General features: G+C 39.4%; 1 protein-coding gene across 1 annotated transcript; it reads right to left on the minus strand.

Moving 5' to 3' along the window:
- Positions 1-25: 25 nt before the first annotated feature.
- On the minus strand, positions 26-18,971 carry LOC127948996 (collagen alpha-1(XVII) chain). Its single transcript, XM_052545896.1, has 24 exons — positions 18,910-18,971; positions 18,773-18,811; positions 18,539-18,658; positions 18,184-18,450; positions 18,057-18,107; positions 17,913-17,939; positions 15,992-16,018; positions 15,504-15,539; positions 15,313-15,339; positions 15,126-15,209; positions 14,969-15,004; positions 14,829-14,894; positions 14,681-14,746; positions 14,516-14,578; positions 14,366-14,425; positions 14,258-14,284; positions 14,128-14,160; positions 13,159-13,275; positions 12,949-13,071; positions 3,229-3,297; positions 2,914-3,114; positions 2,742-2,828; positions 461-532; positions 26-372 (listed from the first exon to the last, which is right to left on the minus strand). The coding sequence occupies exons 1-24, from the start codon at positions 18,941-18,943 to the stop codon at positions 323-325; spliced, it is 1,782 nt and encodes a 593-aa protein (XP_052401856.1). The 5' UTR covers positions 18,944-18,971; the 3' UTR covers positions 26-322.

An 18,971-nucleotide genomic window follows, 5' to 3' on the forward strand; every position in this document is an offset into this window, starting at 1 on the left:
AAAATCAATCAATCTTTATGCTCAGTTTAAAAGTTAAGCCACTTTTGAGTCTAATGAAAGCATTTTAACAGCACAAATGACAAAAAGCAGAATATAAAGCACATCCCCAGATTATGTTCAATCCCATTCTGCATTCATGCAAGAAAATCAAAACATTAGCAAAACTAAATTTCATTAAAACTGCCATCATAAAGGTGAATTTGATCATGTGATGCTTGTTAATTCAATTTGAATATATTTAGCTTTTGTAATAACTTGGTCTAAAGCAAGAAAGAGAAAAAAGAATAGAATAGAGTAAATATGTACGTTTTAGGCACACTAGCTAAATGACTGTGTTCCTCTTCCTCCTGCGAGTGAGATATGAAGCCTCGCCTGCAGGAAAAAAAGGGTTGTTTGGACTTTATCATGAAAAAAAAAAAAACGTTATGATCGTTCATGTATTTTGTAAACAAATACATACCCTTCTCTCCCTTTTGTCCTTTCATTCCTGGTTGGCCTGTGAAGCCTGGTGGACCTATGGATCCTCTGTCACCTGCATGGAGTGAAATATAAGTCAAAACATGAAACAAGATAGAGGAGATCTGAACAGTTATGCAGTTGCTGATGTTTATACAGACAAAAGGTATGATGAAATTTAGAGATTTTGTAATGTATATCAGTGAGATCTTTATTACAGACTACTTGCATTTCATAAATGCACATAAATATCAGTAGTCACTCTATATCCCTTAATTATGCATATACTGTTTGAAATGCTTAGTTTTACAATCAAAACTCTGTGGGTTTTATTGTGAGGGATCTAAGTTTATACAAAGATGATTTGACAGATTAAAAATAAACTGGTCAAAAGACTGTCAAATTTGATGCATTTTACCACGGTTTTTTGAACAACAACAAAAAAGTTGCTTTAGTCCAGCAAGTGCTCATCTTTAAATATGACTAATAATCTAAAAGTTTTTCTTATATGTACTTAACAAAAGTAAGACATACAGTTGTGTTCAAAATTATTCAACCCCCTGGGGACTGCAGTACTTTACAAATACAAGCTTTTCTGAAGATCCAGGATATAATAAAACTTGCATCTATAACAGTTCACTGGCATATTAAAAGTGATATTGTCAATATATAATGTAATATATTTGAGTTATAAGATTTTTTAATAATACTGCTATGTCATAATTATTCAACCCCTAATCAACATTGCTGTTTTTAAATCACTTATTTGCATGGTGGGGAATACAACAGTCTCAAAACACAATTAAGCCTTTAGAAACTCTATTAAAAACAGAATTAGCTTGAGCTGTTACACATACAGTTAGCCCATACATAGACTGAAGTTGAGTAGCAAAAATGTCAACAGAGATCTCACAAAAGCTAAAGAGAATAAATATCGTAGTACTTTAGAAAGGCTAAGGCTATGAAGATTTCCAAAACATTGAAAGTTCCTAGAGACACAGTTCTCAGCCTTATTTCTTAGGTTAAAGTGTGTTTTACCAGAAAATCTTTGAGGGTGTTGAAGAAAAAGCACAATATCATAAAATGTTTAATCAGAGCAACTGAGAAAAATCTGCAATGTTAAGCCAAAGACTTGCAAGATGACCCGATGAAAGGAGGAAAACTATTTCAATGCAGCGTGTAAGAAGAACACTAGACAAGTATGGACTTCATGTTGAGACATCTTGATAAATACCACCCTTGATCAAGAAGAACAAAAAGCCAACTTGAACTTGATAAAATTCATTGTGTAGACCTGTGGAGCTCTGGAGGAATGTTTTATGGAGTGATGTGACCAAACTGGAACTTTTTGGACCCATGGATCAGCGGTATGTCTGCTGCAAAAAAAGGCAAAGCTCTTAAGCAGAAGAACACCATCTCCATCCTCAAACTTGGAGGTGGATCAGTCCTGTTATGGGGTTTCTTTACTGTGGCAGGAACTGGAAATCATGGCTGTATGAAGGAAATCATGGATTCTTTAAAGTGTCAGGCCATTTTGACAAGAATTGTGATGCCTTTGTTGCAAAAACTGAAGCAGTCATCCCAAAGTACACATCCAAATCTACTACTGCTTGGTTCAGGGATCAGTCACAGAATGTACTTGAGTGATCTGTTCAGTCTCCAGGCTTAATTCTCATTTCCAATATCTGGTTGAATTTGAAGAAAGCAGTGGCAATGTGAAAACCAAAGATTATCAGTGATCTGGAAGCTTTTTCAGGTGTGGAATGGGCCAAAAATGTAGTAGCGAGGTGACAGAAGCTTCTAAACACATACAGACTGCATTAATTGGTGATTTTAAAGAATAAAAGATTCTGCACAACGAATAATTTTGAACATGAATGTTTAGAGCCAATTCGAATTTTATCATGATTCATCAATGTTCCTTTCTCAGAATCACTCAAAAGTGTATTAACAAACTTTCTCTAATACTTTACTGATGCCTCTGTTAAATTGATTTCATAAAATGTTATCCTCCACAGCAAATTGTCTTGCAAGTCAAGGGGGTTGAATAATTTTGAACACAACTGTATATACAGTACATGTGAAAAATAAGACATATATACATGTGAACATAAATACAACCTAAATACATGTGAACCACAATCTTAAGTAGGGACATTTTTACAATTATACTAAAAGGTCATGACATGTCACTTCCTACTATCATCACACAGATACTGAAGGTAACTAAGTTTGCTTGCTTTGCTGACCCTGACATGAAAGTCATATGGGCATATGATATGTACCTTTCGCTCCTGTTGGTCCAGGAAGTCCCTGATATCCATTCTCCCCTTTCTGTCCTGGTATACCTGGTTGTCCAATCATATGGTTTTCTATAGAAACAGTCAGTGGTAATTAAAACCATGCATAGTAAATATGTAAGATTATTAAAAAAAATTTGAACAAGTTCCATCTTGCCTCTGATGTAGTTCATGATCGCTGTCATATTGGAGGGAGAAAAGTCTACACTGATTCCTGGAGGTCCAGGGAGTCCAGGTAATCCATCACTTCCAGGCAGTCCACGGGCTCCACGGGGTCCAGAGGGTCCAGGGAATCCTTGTATACCTCGTGGACCTGGAATTGCTATAGAACCACTTTGGCCTCGTAACAGGCCTTGAGCTGTGGAAAAATGCAAACATACAATGCTCAAGAAAGAAATCCTACATCTGTTTCTGCCCATATCTTGTACTTTTCAATGCTATTTAAATGACTGCCACATATAGTATTACTTACACTTAATGTAATCTAAAACCTTCGTCGCGATATCTGCGTAATCCAAATTCTCATCAGCACTTGGGTGACCTGCAAATGTCAAGACACATTTACTTATACAGCACGTTATACAATACAGATCTTCTCAAAGCCGCTTCACAGCATTAAACAGGAAGTCAATCATGCAAGTGTAGCCCTGAGTGTTTATTGCCCCTTTAAGAGACACGTATAAACATTGCCCCTTTAAATTTTGATTTCAGTAACTGAGTTCTGATGATAAGAATTACGTTGAAATTTGGTGATCATACTGTTGTGATGTATTTTAGAAAAAGTGTTACTGTTGTGAAACTCAGCTTCACCGATAGAGGGCACCCTAAACTGTACACTCAGCTGAGGATTGGTAACTGACGCTAGTAGAGTGAAAGAGCGATCAGTATGTAACGAGTGAGTTTGAGTGCACACGCTACCGAGAGTGTTCCCAATCTAAACTGTCTTTTTCATACTTTCATACAGGTAAGCTGACGAAATTCACCTTGTAGTAATTCACAGCGGTATTATGTGCTTCTAAAACTGTAGTTCTTGCGAGAAACATATTGAGATGTTCAATGTTACACTGGTTCAGAGTTTTTGCACCTAAAATGGCCGACGATCAGATTAACAATCCTGATAAAAGATCATAACTTTCTGCATGAGTGAAAATGAGTAGTAAGTGTGTAAAAATACCATGATTCACATAAAAATGTCAGATAGGTGATACACTAAATCGATGTTAAAGAACCTGAAGTAGTCATGTAGTGTTAAAGAAGTTAAGCTAAAATGCACACGTGTGAGTAGGCCTGTAGTCATCCCACTCACGTGTTAACTTTATTGAGAGTCATTTCATCATAAGCCATTAACTGTGAGAAAGAGCATTTCATGGTGTATTATTAATCAGAAATCAGATTCTGTGTGTTAATAATTTTAGAATCCATTTGCTGAGAATGTAATGTTAAAATATAGAAACCATTATTGGGTTAAAACTGTGATTAAAATAATTAATAAAATGATAAAAAGAGCAATAAGAAAAGTTTATACAATTTATAAATGCTGGAGTAATGCAGTTATATACTGAATTGTGATTTTCAGCGTTTGAGTATAGAGTTTCACTGTACTTACCTGTAATTGTTACCAGAGTCTAATGTGATACTTGAATGTTATTTACTATACTTGCTTCTGCACAGTGTAAGATTGGGTATTGAAGATGTTTAGATTTATTGTGTTACAGTGTTAATCGGTTTAGAAAATGTAACTTTAAGGATATTGTATTGGTGTGTCCCAGTCAGTGTCATGAATATGCATAAATGCTTGCACTTTGAGACATTATTTTTGATACTGTTAAGAATACTGAAGCTAGTAGAGTGAAAGAGCGATCAGTATGTAACGAGTGAGTTTGAGTGCACACGCTACCGAGAGTGTTCCCAATCTAAACTGTCTTTTTCATACTTTCATACAGAAAATAAATGTGTTGCAAAAAGGAAGAGCACCGCCTCATCTTTGAAAAGTGTAACATATTTTGGCGAGCCAGCCAGGAGGAGGCGACAAAGTGATCAGCATCATTAACCCCCCCTCCTTCCTAACGAGTTGAGCCTTCAACAACATGGACACCAGTCAGATCCTGCGTGATCAAGTGAGTGCAGTTCTGTGGCAGCTTGGGGAAGAGTCTCTCTGGGATGTCTGCAGGTACCTGAAATGTGATGGCCTGGACAGTGGAGAGTCCTGCAGCAGGACACGGAGGGCACTTATCAAGATGGCTGAGTGTGTATTGGATGAGCTTGAGGAGAAACAAGAGTGTGATGAAGTTAAACAGTACTGTGCTGATTTATTAATGTTCATTGAAAGACAAAGTAAAGAGTGTCGTCAACAAGATGAAGTGTACCCATCAGAGAAGCCAGCTCAAAAAGAAGAACAGAAAAAAGATTTTTCACCACACAGCTCTCATGTAAAGAAAAACGATTCCCCACTCAAGAGTCGATTAGAGCCAACTCGCCCATTGCCTGAGGTAACATTGCGAAGAGAGTTTAAAATCTGTGGTCAAATTGGAGAGAGTGGTCAGAGGGATAAATTGTCATATCTCAGTTTAGTCCGTCAGATTGAGCTGGGAATAGAAAAAGGGCACACACAGACGGAAGTAGTAGAAGCTGTAATCAGGGCTGTCAGTCCAGGGCTGCCTTTGAGAGACATGCTAGAAATCAAGCGTGGTCTGACCCTTAGTTCACTTCTCACCATCCTGAAAGGTCACTATCGGGTAGATAGCTCCACTGAACTTTACCACCAGCTGCTTAACATCTCTCAAGAGCCCAAAGAAACTGCTCTGAACTTTGTATTCCGTGCAATTGAGTTGAAAGAGAAGCTGTTATGGAAAGCAGCGAATGAGGACACAGATGAACAGTACAGCAGAGCCGTCATTCAACGCAAGTTCCTCCGCTCAATAGAAACTGGACTTTTAAGTGATTCTGTGAAATTCCAAATTCTACCCTACCTCAGTGATGTGAGTATATCAGATGAAGAACTTATACAGAAAGTGGATGAGGCGGCCAAAGTCGAAAGTGAGAGACAAGAAAAACGGAAAAGATCCACTGCTGGTAAAACACCCAAAGTGCAGGAGCTTCAAGCAGATACTCAGGTCAAATCCACACCTGCCCAGAGCCCCTCTAAACTTAAGGAGTCCAACTCAACAGCAGCGATCAAAACAGTAAAAGGAAACGACACTAAGCCTGACAGCATGAATGTGCATCAGATGATGGAAGAACTTCGCAAAGAGATGAAGCAAATGTTTCTGGCTGTAATGGAAGCAAGCCCCCGTCCTCCTGAATAAAAGCAGAGAGCGAAAGGCTGCAAGAAATGCAGGGATGAGGGGATAGGTGAGAGCTGTTCACACTGTTTCAAATGTGGGCAGGAAGGCCATTTCTCTCGTGGATGCAGAGCATCGTCGGGAAACGGGCAGGGACTACTGAGATGGGGCCAGCAGTAGTCCAAGAAACAGCGCTCCAAAACAAGCAGCCATCACCCAGCCCAGTTATTCAACCTATAACAGCCCTTGGAAAGAGAGCATCTGGTGCCTCATCAGCTGTAAGTGTAGTTAACTATATTCCACCTCGATACCAGCCACAGTTAGTAAGCCTTGTAGGAAGCCGATGTATAGTGGACTGTGTCATGGACAATCGCCCAGTTAGAGCCCTGTGGGACACAGGAGCACAGTCCAGCATAGTGAATGAACCCTGGCGACTGAACCACCTCCCCCACACCGTTGTAAAACCCATCTCAGAGTTGTTGGGGGATGAGACACTGACAGTCTTTGCTGCCAATGACACGCCCATTCCATATATCGGCTGGATTGAAGTCAGTTTCAGATTAGGTAGTGACCCCACCAAAATGAATGAACTACAAGTCCCAATGCTTGTGTCAAGTGACCCAGCAGTTGCCAGTGACCCCATCATCGGCTACAACGTCATTGAGGCAATCATTAACAGAAATGAGGAAAAGACAAAAAGGGAAAGAAAGCAGTTGGCACAGAAAGTGAGTAGAGCCCTTGCAATAACAGTGAAAACTGCTCATCGTGGAGTCAAGTTGATGCATAATGGTGATTCAAATTCAGAGATTGGTGTAGTTCGTACCGGTGGAAAAAGAGTTCCATTACCAGCTAACCAAGTCACCACTGTCTATATAAGAGCACATGTGAGTTCACGAGCCCAAGGTCAACATATGTTCTTTTCACCTGACTTACTTAATCCTCCCCCAGAAGGCATTATTTACAATGATGTACTGGTGCAGATCCCAGAAAGGAGAGTTCCATACATACCCGTCTCCATGACCAACACGACTGATCGCACCATCTGTCTGGACCGTCACAGTGTGATTGGATATCTGGAACCAGTCAAGACCGTATACACAGCACCTATACAAATAAATAAGAATGATACAGGAGCTGAAATGAAGGACAGCACAGTGACAAAGCCTAGGGAAGCAAGTAGCACACCACAATCAGATTACACTCAAGCACGTAGACCAACCTCATGGGACCCTCCTGTGGATCTCTGCCATCTCTCAGAAGAACAGCAAGAGGTGGTGAGGAGGATGTTGCGGGAGGAATGTGAGGCATTTTCCTTTGACAGTGACGATGTGGGGTGTATACCATCACTCAAGATGCATATTACCCTCCATGATACGAGCCCTGTTCAAAAGACTTACATGTCCGTTCCAAAGCCTCTTCACAATGAAGTTAAGGAGTATCTACAGGATTTGTTGAGAAGAGGGTGGATCACACCTTCTCGATCCCCTTATTCATCGCCAGTGGTGTGTGTCCGGAAGAAGGATGGTAGTCTTCGTCTCTGTGTTGACTTCAGAGAACTAAATCGTAAGTCAGTCCCCGACCGCCATCCGATTCCAAGGATTCAAGACATGTTGGATGCTCTAGGTGGGAGCTCGTGGTTCTCAGTCTTAGATCAGGGTAAAGCGTACCACCAGGGTTATCTGGATGAGGAGAGTCGTCCTCTAACAGCTTTCATCACACCCTGGGGGCTCTATGAATGGGTGCGCATACCCTTTGGCCTGGGTTCGGCACCCGCAGAGTTTCAGAGGAGCATGGAGCATTGTTTGACTGGGTTGAGAGACACGAGCTGTCTCCCATACCTCGATGACAACCTGGTACACAGTCGTAGCTTCGAGGAGCACGTGGAACACATCCGTCTTGTTCTCCAGCGTTATAAGGAACATGGTGTGAAGCTGACCCCAAAGAAATGTGAGCTGTTTAAATCGAGTGTCAGGTTTCTTGGCAAGTTGGTGACAGGAGAGGGTTACACAATGGACCCTGCAGAGATGGCTCCAGTGCAGGCGTTAAAGGAGAAGACCCCTGTTACAGTGGGTGATGTACGCCAGATCCTTGGGTTCCTCTCCTACTATAGATCATTCATCCCAAATTTCTCCCGTGTGGCCCACCCACTGTATAACTTGCTCACTGTCCCGAACATCGAGAAGTGCACTCCAGACCCAACCGTGAAGAAGCTCTGTAAAACAGGAAAGAAATACAAGGGTCACTTACCATCACAGACACCTGTACAGTGGACTAACTCCCACCAGGAAGTGTTGATCCAGCTAATAGATGCACTGACAAAGCCCCCTGTCCTTGGATATCCGGATTTCACCCAGGCGTTCGTATTACATTGTGATGCATCCCAAGTTGGCCTTGGTGCAGTATTATATCAGAGACAGCAGGGAAAGATGAGAGTGATCGCCTATGGCTCCCGCACGCTGAGTCCATCAGAAAAGAGGTACCATCTGCACTCTGGAAAATTAGAGTTTTTAGCATTGAAGTGGGCCATCTGCGAACGTTTCCGGGATTACCTTTACCATGCCCCATCATTCGTGGTATACACGGATAACAATCCACTAACGTATGTGCTCACCACCGCAAAACTCAACGCAACAGGACACAGATGGGTGGCGGAGTTGGCCGATTATAACTTTACTATCCGGTACCGCCCAGGCAAGAACAATTCCGATGCAGATGGGTTGTCACGGATGCCCTTGGATATTGAGGACTACATGCGTTGCTGTACGGCTGAGGCCAGTCAAGATGTAATCAGTGCGTCCATGGAGAGGGTCATAACGGAAAGGATACACCCTTGCCAGGGTGTGGGGTTGATTCAGGTCAGTGCTTTGAGCATGGTGAAGGACAGTGAGACCAGCCAACCTCTCACCACAGATCAAATCTGCAAAGCACAGGAGGAGGATGAAATCCTGTCAAGAGTCCTCTGGTACAAGTCACAGAGCAGGAGGCCAAGTAGAGCTGAAGTGAAAGCAGAAAACCCTGCAGTGTCCATACTGCTGAAACAGTGGCTAAAGGTTCATGTTGGTCAAGATGGTGTTCTGCGCCGTAGAACTTCCCATCGAGAACAACTGCTGCTCCCCAAAGTTTATCATCCGCTGGTCTTCAAAGAACTACACCAGGACATGGGTCACTTGGGGGTCGAAAGAACACTTGACCTGATTCGAGAACGGTTCTACTGGCCACAGATGAGTAGGGACGTTGAACATTTTGTCAGTAAAGTGTGTGAATGCCTCAAGAAGAAGAAACCGAGTAAGCAGACCCGTGCACCTCTGGTGTCCATCCAGACCACATACCCATTCCAGCTCGTTTCCATAGATTTTCTGCATTTGGAGAAATGTAAGCATGGGTATGAGTATATATTGGTGGTCATGGACCATTTTACAAGATTCGCGCAGGCCTACGCAACTAGGAACAAAGCGACCAAGACTGTAGCTGACAAGATTTTCAACGATTTTGCCCTTAAGTTCGGGTTTCCCAGCCGACTACATCACGATATGGGTAAAGAGTTTGAGAACAGATTGATGGCTAGCTTGAAGAAACTCTCTGGCATCCAGGGCTCGCACACGACACCATACCACCCCCAGGGTAACGGGCAGGTGGAGAGGTTTAACCGTACCCTGTTGTCCATGCTGCGTACCCTGGAGGACAAGGAGAAGGAGGATTGGAAGGAATACCTCGCTAAAGTTGTCCACGCGTACAACTGCACAAAGAATGAGGCAACAGGTTACGCGCCCTATTACCTTATCTTTGGACGTTCTCCTCGCCTGCCAATTGATCTGTTATTTAATCTGGAAAAGGATGAGGCCCGTGACACCTATGATGACTACGTGAGTCATTGGAAGACGAGAATGCAGGAGGCATACAAGATTGCGGCAAAAACAGCTGTCAAGGGAGCAGTTCGGGGAAAAGTCCTCTATGACAGAAAAGTTCAGGGGAGAGACCTCCACCCCGGCGACAGAGTTCTCCTCAGAAACCTCACTCCCAGAGGGGGTCCTGGAAAGATCCAGTCCTACTGGGAGGGTCAAGTGTACAAAGTGAAGGGGAGAAAAGCCGATGGCAGTCCCGTTTATGAGATCAGTCCAGAAAGTGGTAAAGGAAGAGACAGAGTGGTTCATAGAAATCTTCTGCTGCCCTGTGATTTCCTTCCCGTTGATCAGCCACCAGCAGAGATTCGTCAGCAACACGAGTCCCAGAGCTATTCAAAGGGAAGAAACAAGCCAGAACGACAGCATTGGCAACAGCTAGAGCAGAGTGACACCTCCAGCGACGAATGCAGCGGCAACTACCAGTGGCATCTCAGACCTGGCCGAGGGACACGGCAAAGACAGGGTTCATTGAATCCTCTAGCAGAGCCTTTTCAGCCTCAGCAGAGTCCTCAGCATCACGAAGAGGATGTGCCACTACAAAGCGAAGAGGATGTGCCACTACAAAGCGAAGAGGATTTGCCAGTACAAAGCGAAGAGGATTTGCCACTACAAAGCGAAGAGGATTTGCCACTACAAAGCGAAGAGGATATGCCACTACAATCTCAGAGACCTGACTTAAGTCCTGATAGGCCTGAGCATGGTGAATCCGGAGCCGACTCTCTGGTTCTGATGCAAAGGGAGAAACAGGTGGTAAGACAGCGACCCCAGAGACTAAGACACCAGCCTGTGGTACTGAGCTATGATACATTGGGTCAACCGTCCTTGGTACAAAGAAACTGTAAGGTAACAGAGACTCAAGTAACACAGACTAATGGTTACTGGAGGCCTTGGATGGCTGAGGTGTTCTAAAGTGATGTTTTCCTTGTTCACGGAAATGTCCGGAGACATTTAATTTTGTGGGGGAGAGTGTAGCCCTGAGTGTTTATTGCCCCTTTAAGAGACACGTATAAACATTGCCCCTTTAAATTTTGATTTCAGTAACTGAGTTCTGATGATAAGAATTACGTTGAAATTTGGTGATCATACTGTTGTGATGTATTTTAGAAAAAGTGTTACTGTTGTGAAACTCAGCTTCACCGATAGAGGGCACCCTAAGCTGTACACTCAGCTGAGGATTGGTAACTGACGCTAGTAAAGTGAAAGAGCGATCAGTATGTAACGAGTGAGTTTGAGTGCACACGCTACCGAGAGTGTTCCCAATCTAAACTGTCTTTTTCATACTTTCATACAGGTAAGCTGACGAAATTCACCTTGTAGTAATTCACAGCGGTATTATGTGCTTCTAAAACTGTAGTTCTTGCGAGAAACATATTGAGATGTTCAATGTTACACTGGTTCAGAGTTTTTGCACCTAAAATGGCCGACGATCAGATTAACAATCCTGATAAAAGATCATAACTTTCTGCATGAGTGAAAATGAGTAGTAAGTGTGTAAAAATACCATGATTCACATAAAAATGTCAGATAGGTGATACACTAAATCGATGTTAAAGAACCTGAAGTAGTCATGTAGTGTTAAAGAAGTTAAGCTAAAATGCACACGTGTGAGTAGGCCTGTAGTCATCCCACTCACGTGTTAACTTTATTGAGAGTCATTTCATCATAAGCCATTAACTGTGAGAAAGAGCATTTCATGGTGTATTATTAATCAGAAATCAGATTCTGTGTGTTAATAATTTTAGAATCCATTTGCTGAGAATGTAATGTTAAAATATAGAAACCATTATTGGGTTAAAACTGTGATTAAAATAATTAATAAAATGATAAAAAGAGCAATAAGAAAAGTTTATACAATTTATAAATGCTGGAGTAATGCAGTTATATACTGAATTGTGATTTTCAGCGTTTGAGTATAGAGTTTCACTGTACTTACCTGTAATTGTTACCAGAGTCTAATGTGATACTTGAATGTTATTTACTATACTTGCTTCTGCACAGTGTAAGATTGGGTATTGAAGATGTTTAGATTTATTGTGTTACAGTGTTAATCGGTTTAGAAAATGTAACTTTAAGGATATTGTATTGGTGTGTCCCAGTCAGTGTCATGAATATGCATAAATGCTTGCACTTTGAGACATTATTTTTGATTCTGTTAAGAATACTGAAGCTAGTAGAGTGAAAGAGCGATCAGTATGTAACGAGTGAGTTTGAGTGCACACGCTACCGAGAGTGTTCCCAATCTAAACTGTCTTTTTCATACTTTCATACAGAAAATAAATGTGTTGCAAAAAGGAAGAGCACCGCCTCATCTTTGACAAGTGTAACACAAACGTCATCAAATATGAGATAAAATTCTATTTATGCTTTTTAAGCAGCTCTAAAAAGCCTATACTAGTTTTACTGTCACTGTTAAATCAGTTTGATTTACAAAACAAGTTGAATTCAGCTATAAGCAGCTAACAATGGTGTTGTTATCCAGGAAAGTCAACAGGTACAGTAACAGGGTCGATGTTGTGAAATGCATCAATTATGAAATTAATTTGAAGCAGCTCTACAGAAGATTAATAATTCCTTACATTTATATAGCTTTTCTAGACACTCAAAGCGCTAACATAGTCAGGGGGTATCTCCTCATCCACCACCAGTGTGCAGCATCCACCTGGATGACGCGACGGCAACCATAACGCCCACCACACACCAGCTTACTGGTGGAGAGGAGACAGAGTGAAGAAGCCAATCAGCAGATATGGGGATGGTTAGGAGGGCATGATGGTCAGAGGCCAATGGGCGGATTTTAGCCAGGATGCCGAGGTCACACCTCTACTCTTTTCGAAAGACATTCTGGGATTTTTAATGACCACAGAAAGTCAGGACCTCGGTTTAACGTCTCATCCGAAGGACAGACTGTAATGTAATGTAATTATTCAGCTCAATTAATCTCATCTGATAAACAAGCCACCGATGAGCAAGACTTAAGATGAAATACAGTTAGCAAAACACTCTTCTTACTTTTGATATACTCCTGAGGCTCTGCGCGGAATTGCTGTTGGTTTTCGTTAAGAGCATAAGACACTAGTCCTCTGGCGCTTCCCTGTGCTCCTTGAGGTCCTGGCAGACCTCTGAAACCAGAATCTTAAACAAAACAGTTCATACAAATGGGATATCAAAAATCTATGTAGAAATGTTTTACGCTAACTGGATATATTTTTTCCATTATACCTTTTGGACCTTGTGGCCCCATGGGACCCATTAGTCCTGAAGGTCCCTGTGGTCCTGGTGGACCCTCAGGATCTTGTTCTCCACGTGGTCCCGGTGGCCCTGGCTGTCCTGGAATACCTGGATTCAAGGTAAAAAAAAATTATATATATTAATTAATTATATACAGGCAGACTGCCTGAGTGAGATGCGCTTCTCAGGCGCGGCTTGAGTCGCGCGGAAAATGCGTGCATGCTGGAAATAGAACCGACGCTTATTTTTCACGCGACACGCGCGCGTGTTGGAAGCATTTCCAGGCAAAATAGAATAGGAAAATATGTTTATGTCATTTTGTACACAAATACATATTAATTCATGACACTTTGATGTTTGAAAATCTATAGGTTGACATAAATTCAGATATAAATGTAATTTAAAAAATAAATTAATAATTATCGATTTTCAAGTATTGCACTTGTCAAACTTAGTCTATTTTGCAGTCAATACTGTTGACGGTGTCCTTTATCAGTAGGCTTTATATTTATGCTCAACATGAAGTATAGATATTAGATATTGTTGACATGAAGACAAGAGCCTGGTCTGTCTGCGGTCTCCCTGTCACCTACAGCAGCAGGCAAAGCGCGGTTTTGGTGAAGCAGGCCTATAAACTGGGATTGGTAATGCTGCACTGTAATCATAGTTATTTATTTATATTTTTCATTATATTTTATTATATGATATTGGTTTGAGTCTGAGAGTATTTTATTTAGTGGAGAACTTTGTAGCAGTATTTTATTTCTTGTTCTTTTTATTTTATATATATATTATTAAAAAGGATTTGAAAAAAACTGTATTGTAATAAACAACCTGCAGTTTACTGTTTGCATTTATTTCCCTTACTGTACCGAAAATGAACCGAACCGTGAATTTAAAACCGAGGTACGTACCGTTACACCCCTAATATATATATTTTTATTTTTTTGAATCACTAACCGATTCCAGGTTCTCCAGTTAGTCCAGGCTGGCCTTGAGTAAAGAAAGATCAAAGAGAATTTGCATGTAATTCAAAAATGTCAGAATGATTATTATATACTGTATGTGTGATAGGTTGTGTCGGTCTTACCAGGGGAACCTTGAGGGCCAATATCACCTGAACAGAGAACATAATTTAATATTAAAATTCACAGGCTCCAGTTGTTTCCAGGGGGGGAAAAAGATGTTTTGGATCTACCTTTTGATCCCTTTGGTCCAATACGTCCAGGAGGCCCAGGCGGTCCAGCAAAGAAGGTTTCTGATTGATCACAAAAAAACACAGTCAGATCACTTTCATACCATTATTTAAGATCTCAATACAGTATACATACAGTGAATTAAAGTATACCTGAAGTGGGTACAAAGCTTCCCGGTTCACCTTTTTTACCAGGAGGACCAGGATGACCAATACCTGTTGGAAAATATTTTAAATAAAAAATTAATACCATAACAGTACAGAAATGCCACTTGGAGATAATAAAGTCAGACTGAACTAAATTCAGGAACTATGTACCTGGTTTTCCATCATTCCCAGGCGGTCCGGGTGGGCCAGGAGGACCAGGTTCAGAAGCAGCTTTCTCTGTTCAATTTAGATTAAATGAGAATGAATTAATTAATTATTGATATATATATTTATAATATAGATTTGTGATCACACTCACTCCCTGCACTCTCAGAGACTCCAGGCTTCCCATCTTCTCCTCTGTCTCCTTTATCTCCCTTTGAACCTACAGAGATTGAAATGTCAGGAGACTAAAATTTCCTGATTTCAGTCTTTGTTTTATTGAAAAAAACATTTTACCAGGGGAACCAGGAAGACCAGGAGGACCAATAGGACCTGAGGTTTAAAAGAAAAAGAAAATGTTAGCAATATTAGCATGAACATACTGCAGTTTAACTGATTCTTTTCATTTCATATTAAATGCATTTGAGATAATCCATGATGAACTTCATGACACCTGATAGTCCAGGTGGTCCGGAAGGACCCGGAGCTCCAGGAGGTCCAGGGGGTCCAGGTACACCCACAGTGTTAGTATTAGTGCCTGTCAGGAGTGACCAGAAATAAGAAATAATGAGGAATGTTGTCACCATCAAATGAGATTATTATTATTATTACTAACAAATTATCATTTGTGTTTCCCTCACCTGCAGAAATGACTCTTCCGGGCTCACCTAAAGAGACAACATCATGTATAATATGATAATTATGTTTGTAAATATATACATACATCATACAAATTTCTACCTCACTGAACTTCAGTCATAATGGCATGGTATTAAATAGAACTGAATTGAAATAATAATAATAATAATAATAATAATAATAATAATAATACCTTTAGCTCCTGGCTGCCCTGGAGTACCTGGCAAACCTAGAGTAATGTCATGTAATAAAATAAATTTTAATAAAACAATTAAGGTTAGCCTGTCAGTGTCTGCAGTTTCACAAAAAAAAAAAAGCTAGATATGTTTTGTTTCATATGCAGCGGAGAACAAATGAAATCAAACCTGGTGGTACTTGGAGTACTGTATATAAAAAATATATATTATACATATGATACAACACATATAGTCCTTTTTTAAATCCATATGTGTTCAAAATGTTCATACAATACCATCCAAAAGTTTGGGGTAGGTAAGATATTATGTTTTTTTTTAAAACTTTGAAAATGCATTGTTTTTTTAGAAAAATTACTAATCATTATAAATTGGAAGGACCTAAAAGTATGCCATTCAGTAATTCAGTTTATTAATTTAGGCTTTTCTTGTAAGTACATATCAAATCTATATTCTTTATTGTTTTGTGATATTAAAAAATAATTACCTGGAATTCCAGGAAACCCGGTATCACCTGTCAAATTATTTGTAATATTATTGTAACATTTTCATGACATTTCTTATTATATCATATATATTTGTGATTTAACTGATACATGTGTTACATTGATGTGATATTTGTGCCGTATGGTACTATTGTGATGTGGCATTATTGTGATATATTTGTGATACATTTCTGATACTATGATATTGTTGCAATAATGTGCCATTATTGTGATATATTTACGATATTATGTGACACAGTTGTGTGATAATGTGAAATTGTGATTATTGTGATATAATTGTGATGCTGCTGTGTTGTGACATTATTGTGATATATTTATGATATTGTGATACTGTTGTGATGATGTGATATTATTGTGATAGGTTTGTGATATAATTATGTGACACTTGTAACACTGTCACAATATAATTTTAAAACATTTGTCACATTATAATATAGTTGTAATGTTGTGATACATCTGTGATATTGCAGTGATATTGTGATATATTTGTGATGTTATGTGATGCTGCTGTGATGTGACATTACTGTGATAAATTTGTGATACTTGTGATTTTGTGTGACACTATTGTGATAATGTGTGACAATGTTATAATTGTGATATAATTGTGATACATTTGTGATATAACTGATACATTTGTGATATTGCTGGGACACTGTGATATATTTGCGATGTTATGTGATGCTGTTGTGATATTGTGATAAATTTGTGATACTTGTGATTTTATGTGACATTATTGTGGTGTGTGACAAAGTGATATTTGTTATATAATTGTGATACATTTTTGATATAACTGATACATTTGTGATATTGCTGGGACACTGTGATATATTTGCGATGTTATGTGATGCTGTTGTGATATTGTGATAAGTTTGTGATACTTGTGATTTTATGTGACATTATTGTGATGTGTGACAAAGTGATATTTGTGATATAATTGTGATACATTTGTGATATAACTGATACATTTGTAATACTGCTGTGATATTGTGATACATGTGTGTATATAAGTGATGCTGTTGTGATGTTGTGATAAATTTGTGATACTTGTGATTTTATGTGACACTATTGTGACAATGTGATATAATTGTGATACATTTGTGATATAACTGATACATTTGTGATATTGCTGGGACACTGTGATATATTTGCGATGCTATGTGATGCTGTTGTGATATTATTGTGATAAATTTGTGATACTTGTGATTTTATGTGACATTATTGTGATGTGTGACAAAGTGATATTTGTGATATAATTGTGATACATTTGTGATATAACTGATACATTTGTAATATTGCTGTGATATTGTGATACATGTGTGTATATAAGTGATGCTGTTGTGATGTGACATTATTGTGATAAATTTGTGATACTTGTGATTTTATGTGACACTATTGTGACAATGTGATATAACTGTCATACATTTGTGATATAACTCATACATTTGTGATATTGCTGTGATATATTTGTGATGTTATGTGATGCTGTTGTGACGTGACATTATTGTGATAAATGTGTGATACCTGTTATTATATGTGACACTATTGTGACAATGTGTGACAGTGAGGTATTTGTGATATAACTGTGATAAATTTGTGATATAACTGATACATTTGTGATATTGCTGTGATATTGTTATATATTTGTGATGTTAAGCGATTCTGTGGTGATGTGTCATTATTGTGATACATTTTTGATACTTGTGATTTTATGTGACATTGTTGTGATAATATGTGACAATGTGATATTTGTGATATAGTTCTAAAACATTTATATTATAATATGTTTGTGATATCATTGTAATATCTTTGTGATACTGTAAAATATTTGTGATATTATGTGATACTGTTGCTATATCATGGATGTTTATTTAGCTGGCTGTTATATTTTTATGAATACAGTACCTTTCACTCCAGGAGGTCCTTGGTCACCTAGAATTACGTGAGTAGAAGTAAAATGTATGTATGTATGTGTAAAATGCATTCACTCATTTTCACTCAGTATTTCTCCAGGTTTATCTATTGAATGTATTTATCTGTAGGTATTACCTTTAGACCCAGGCACTCCTCTCTCACCCTTAAGTGAAGCTGCAAGTGAAGCTATAATGAAATCATAAAAATGTATAAATGTTTATATAACTCTATCATATGTTTATCATGAATATATAATTAACACCTCTGATGGTGTCCGACTGAAGTTCGGATCTGAGGATCTGTTGGATGGTCCTCTCCAGAACCACAGGGTCTTGTCCAGCAGATGCTGAATCCAGGTTTATAGTGTTATCAGCACGGACGCCAAAGAATCGCTCAGCGTATGAAGACTCCAGTGGATCAATGATGTTTACATCCGAGGAGGCAGACAAACGACTGGTTCGAGCAGAGACTGTGCTTTCTCCACCATCAATAGCATCCACACGAGCCTTCAGCTTCCGGACCTCCTCACCTAGAAGAGAAATGTTCATTTTGAAGTAAACTGCCAAAGCACAAGCTATATCAGTAGGTCTAAAATAATATCATGATACATAATGTACCCAGTGCGATGAGACCACAGAGGAGTCCCAGAAGAAGGAGAAGACCTAGAAGCCACTTCCAGCACGAGCAGCAGGAACAGAATCCTAGTCCTGCACTGTCAGACTCATCTTTACGGATCTCTGTTGGGACATTAGAATATGAGACTATGAACAAAAACAAGATCCAGACAAGGCAATCATTGCTGAATGAACTGATGTGGATGACAGTTTTTGTAATATTTGAATTACATTTACCTGCATAGGCTGCCTTGTCTTTCATTGATGCTCTGGAAGCTGAAAGCACATAAATGATGGTTTTATTGTATGTCATTTAAGGGAAGATTTTATTATTAATTAGACAATATACAGTAAGTGACGTTATCTGAATATACCAGTAATCGTGGATTCAGTTGTGCTGGAGACCATCTTTTTCTCCCTTTTTAATGAATCTTCA

This window comes from Carassius gibelio, chromosome B1, assembly GCF_023724105.1.
Source record: "Carassius gibelio isolate Cgi1373 ecotype wild population from Czech Republic chromosome B1, carGib1.2-hapl.c, whole genome shotgun sequence".
Lineage (NCBI taxonomy): Eukaryota > Metazoa > Chordata > Actinopteri > Cypriniformes > Cyprinidae > Carassius > Carassius gibelio.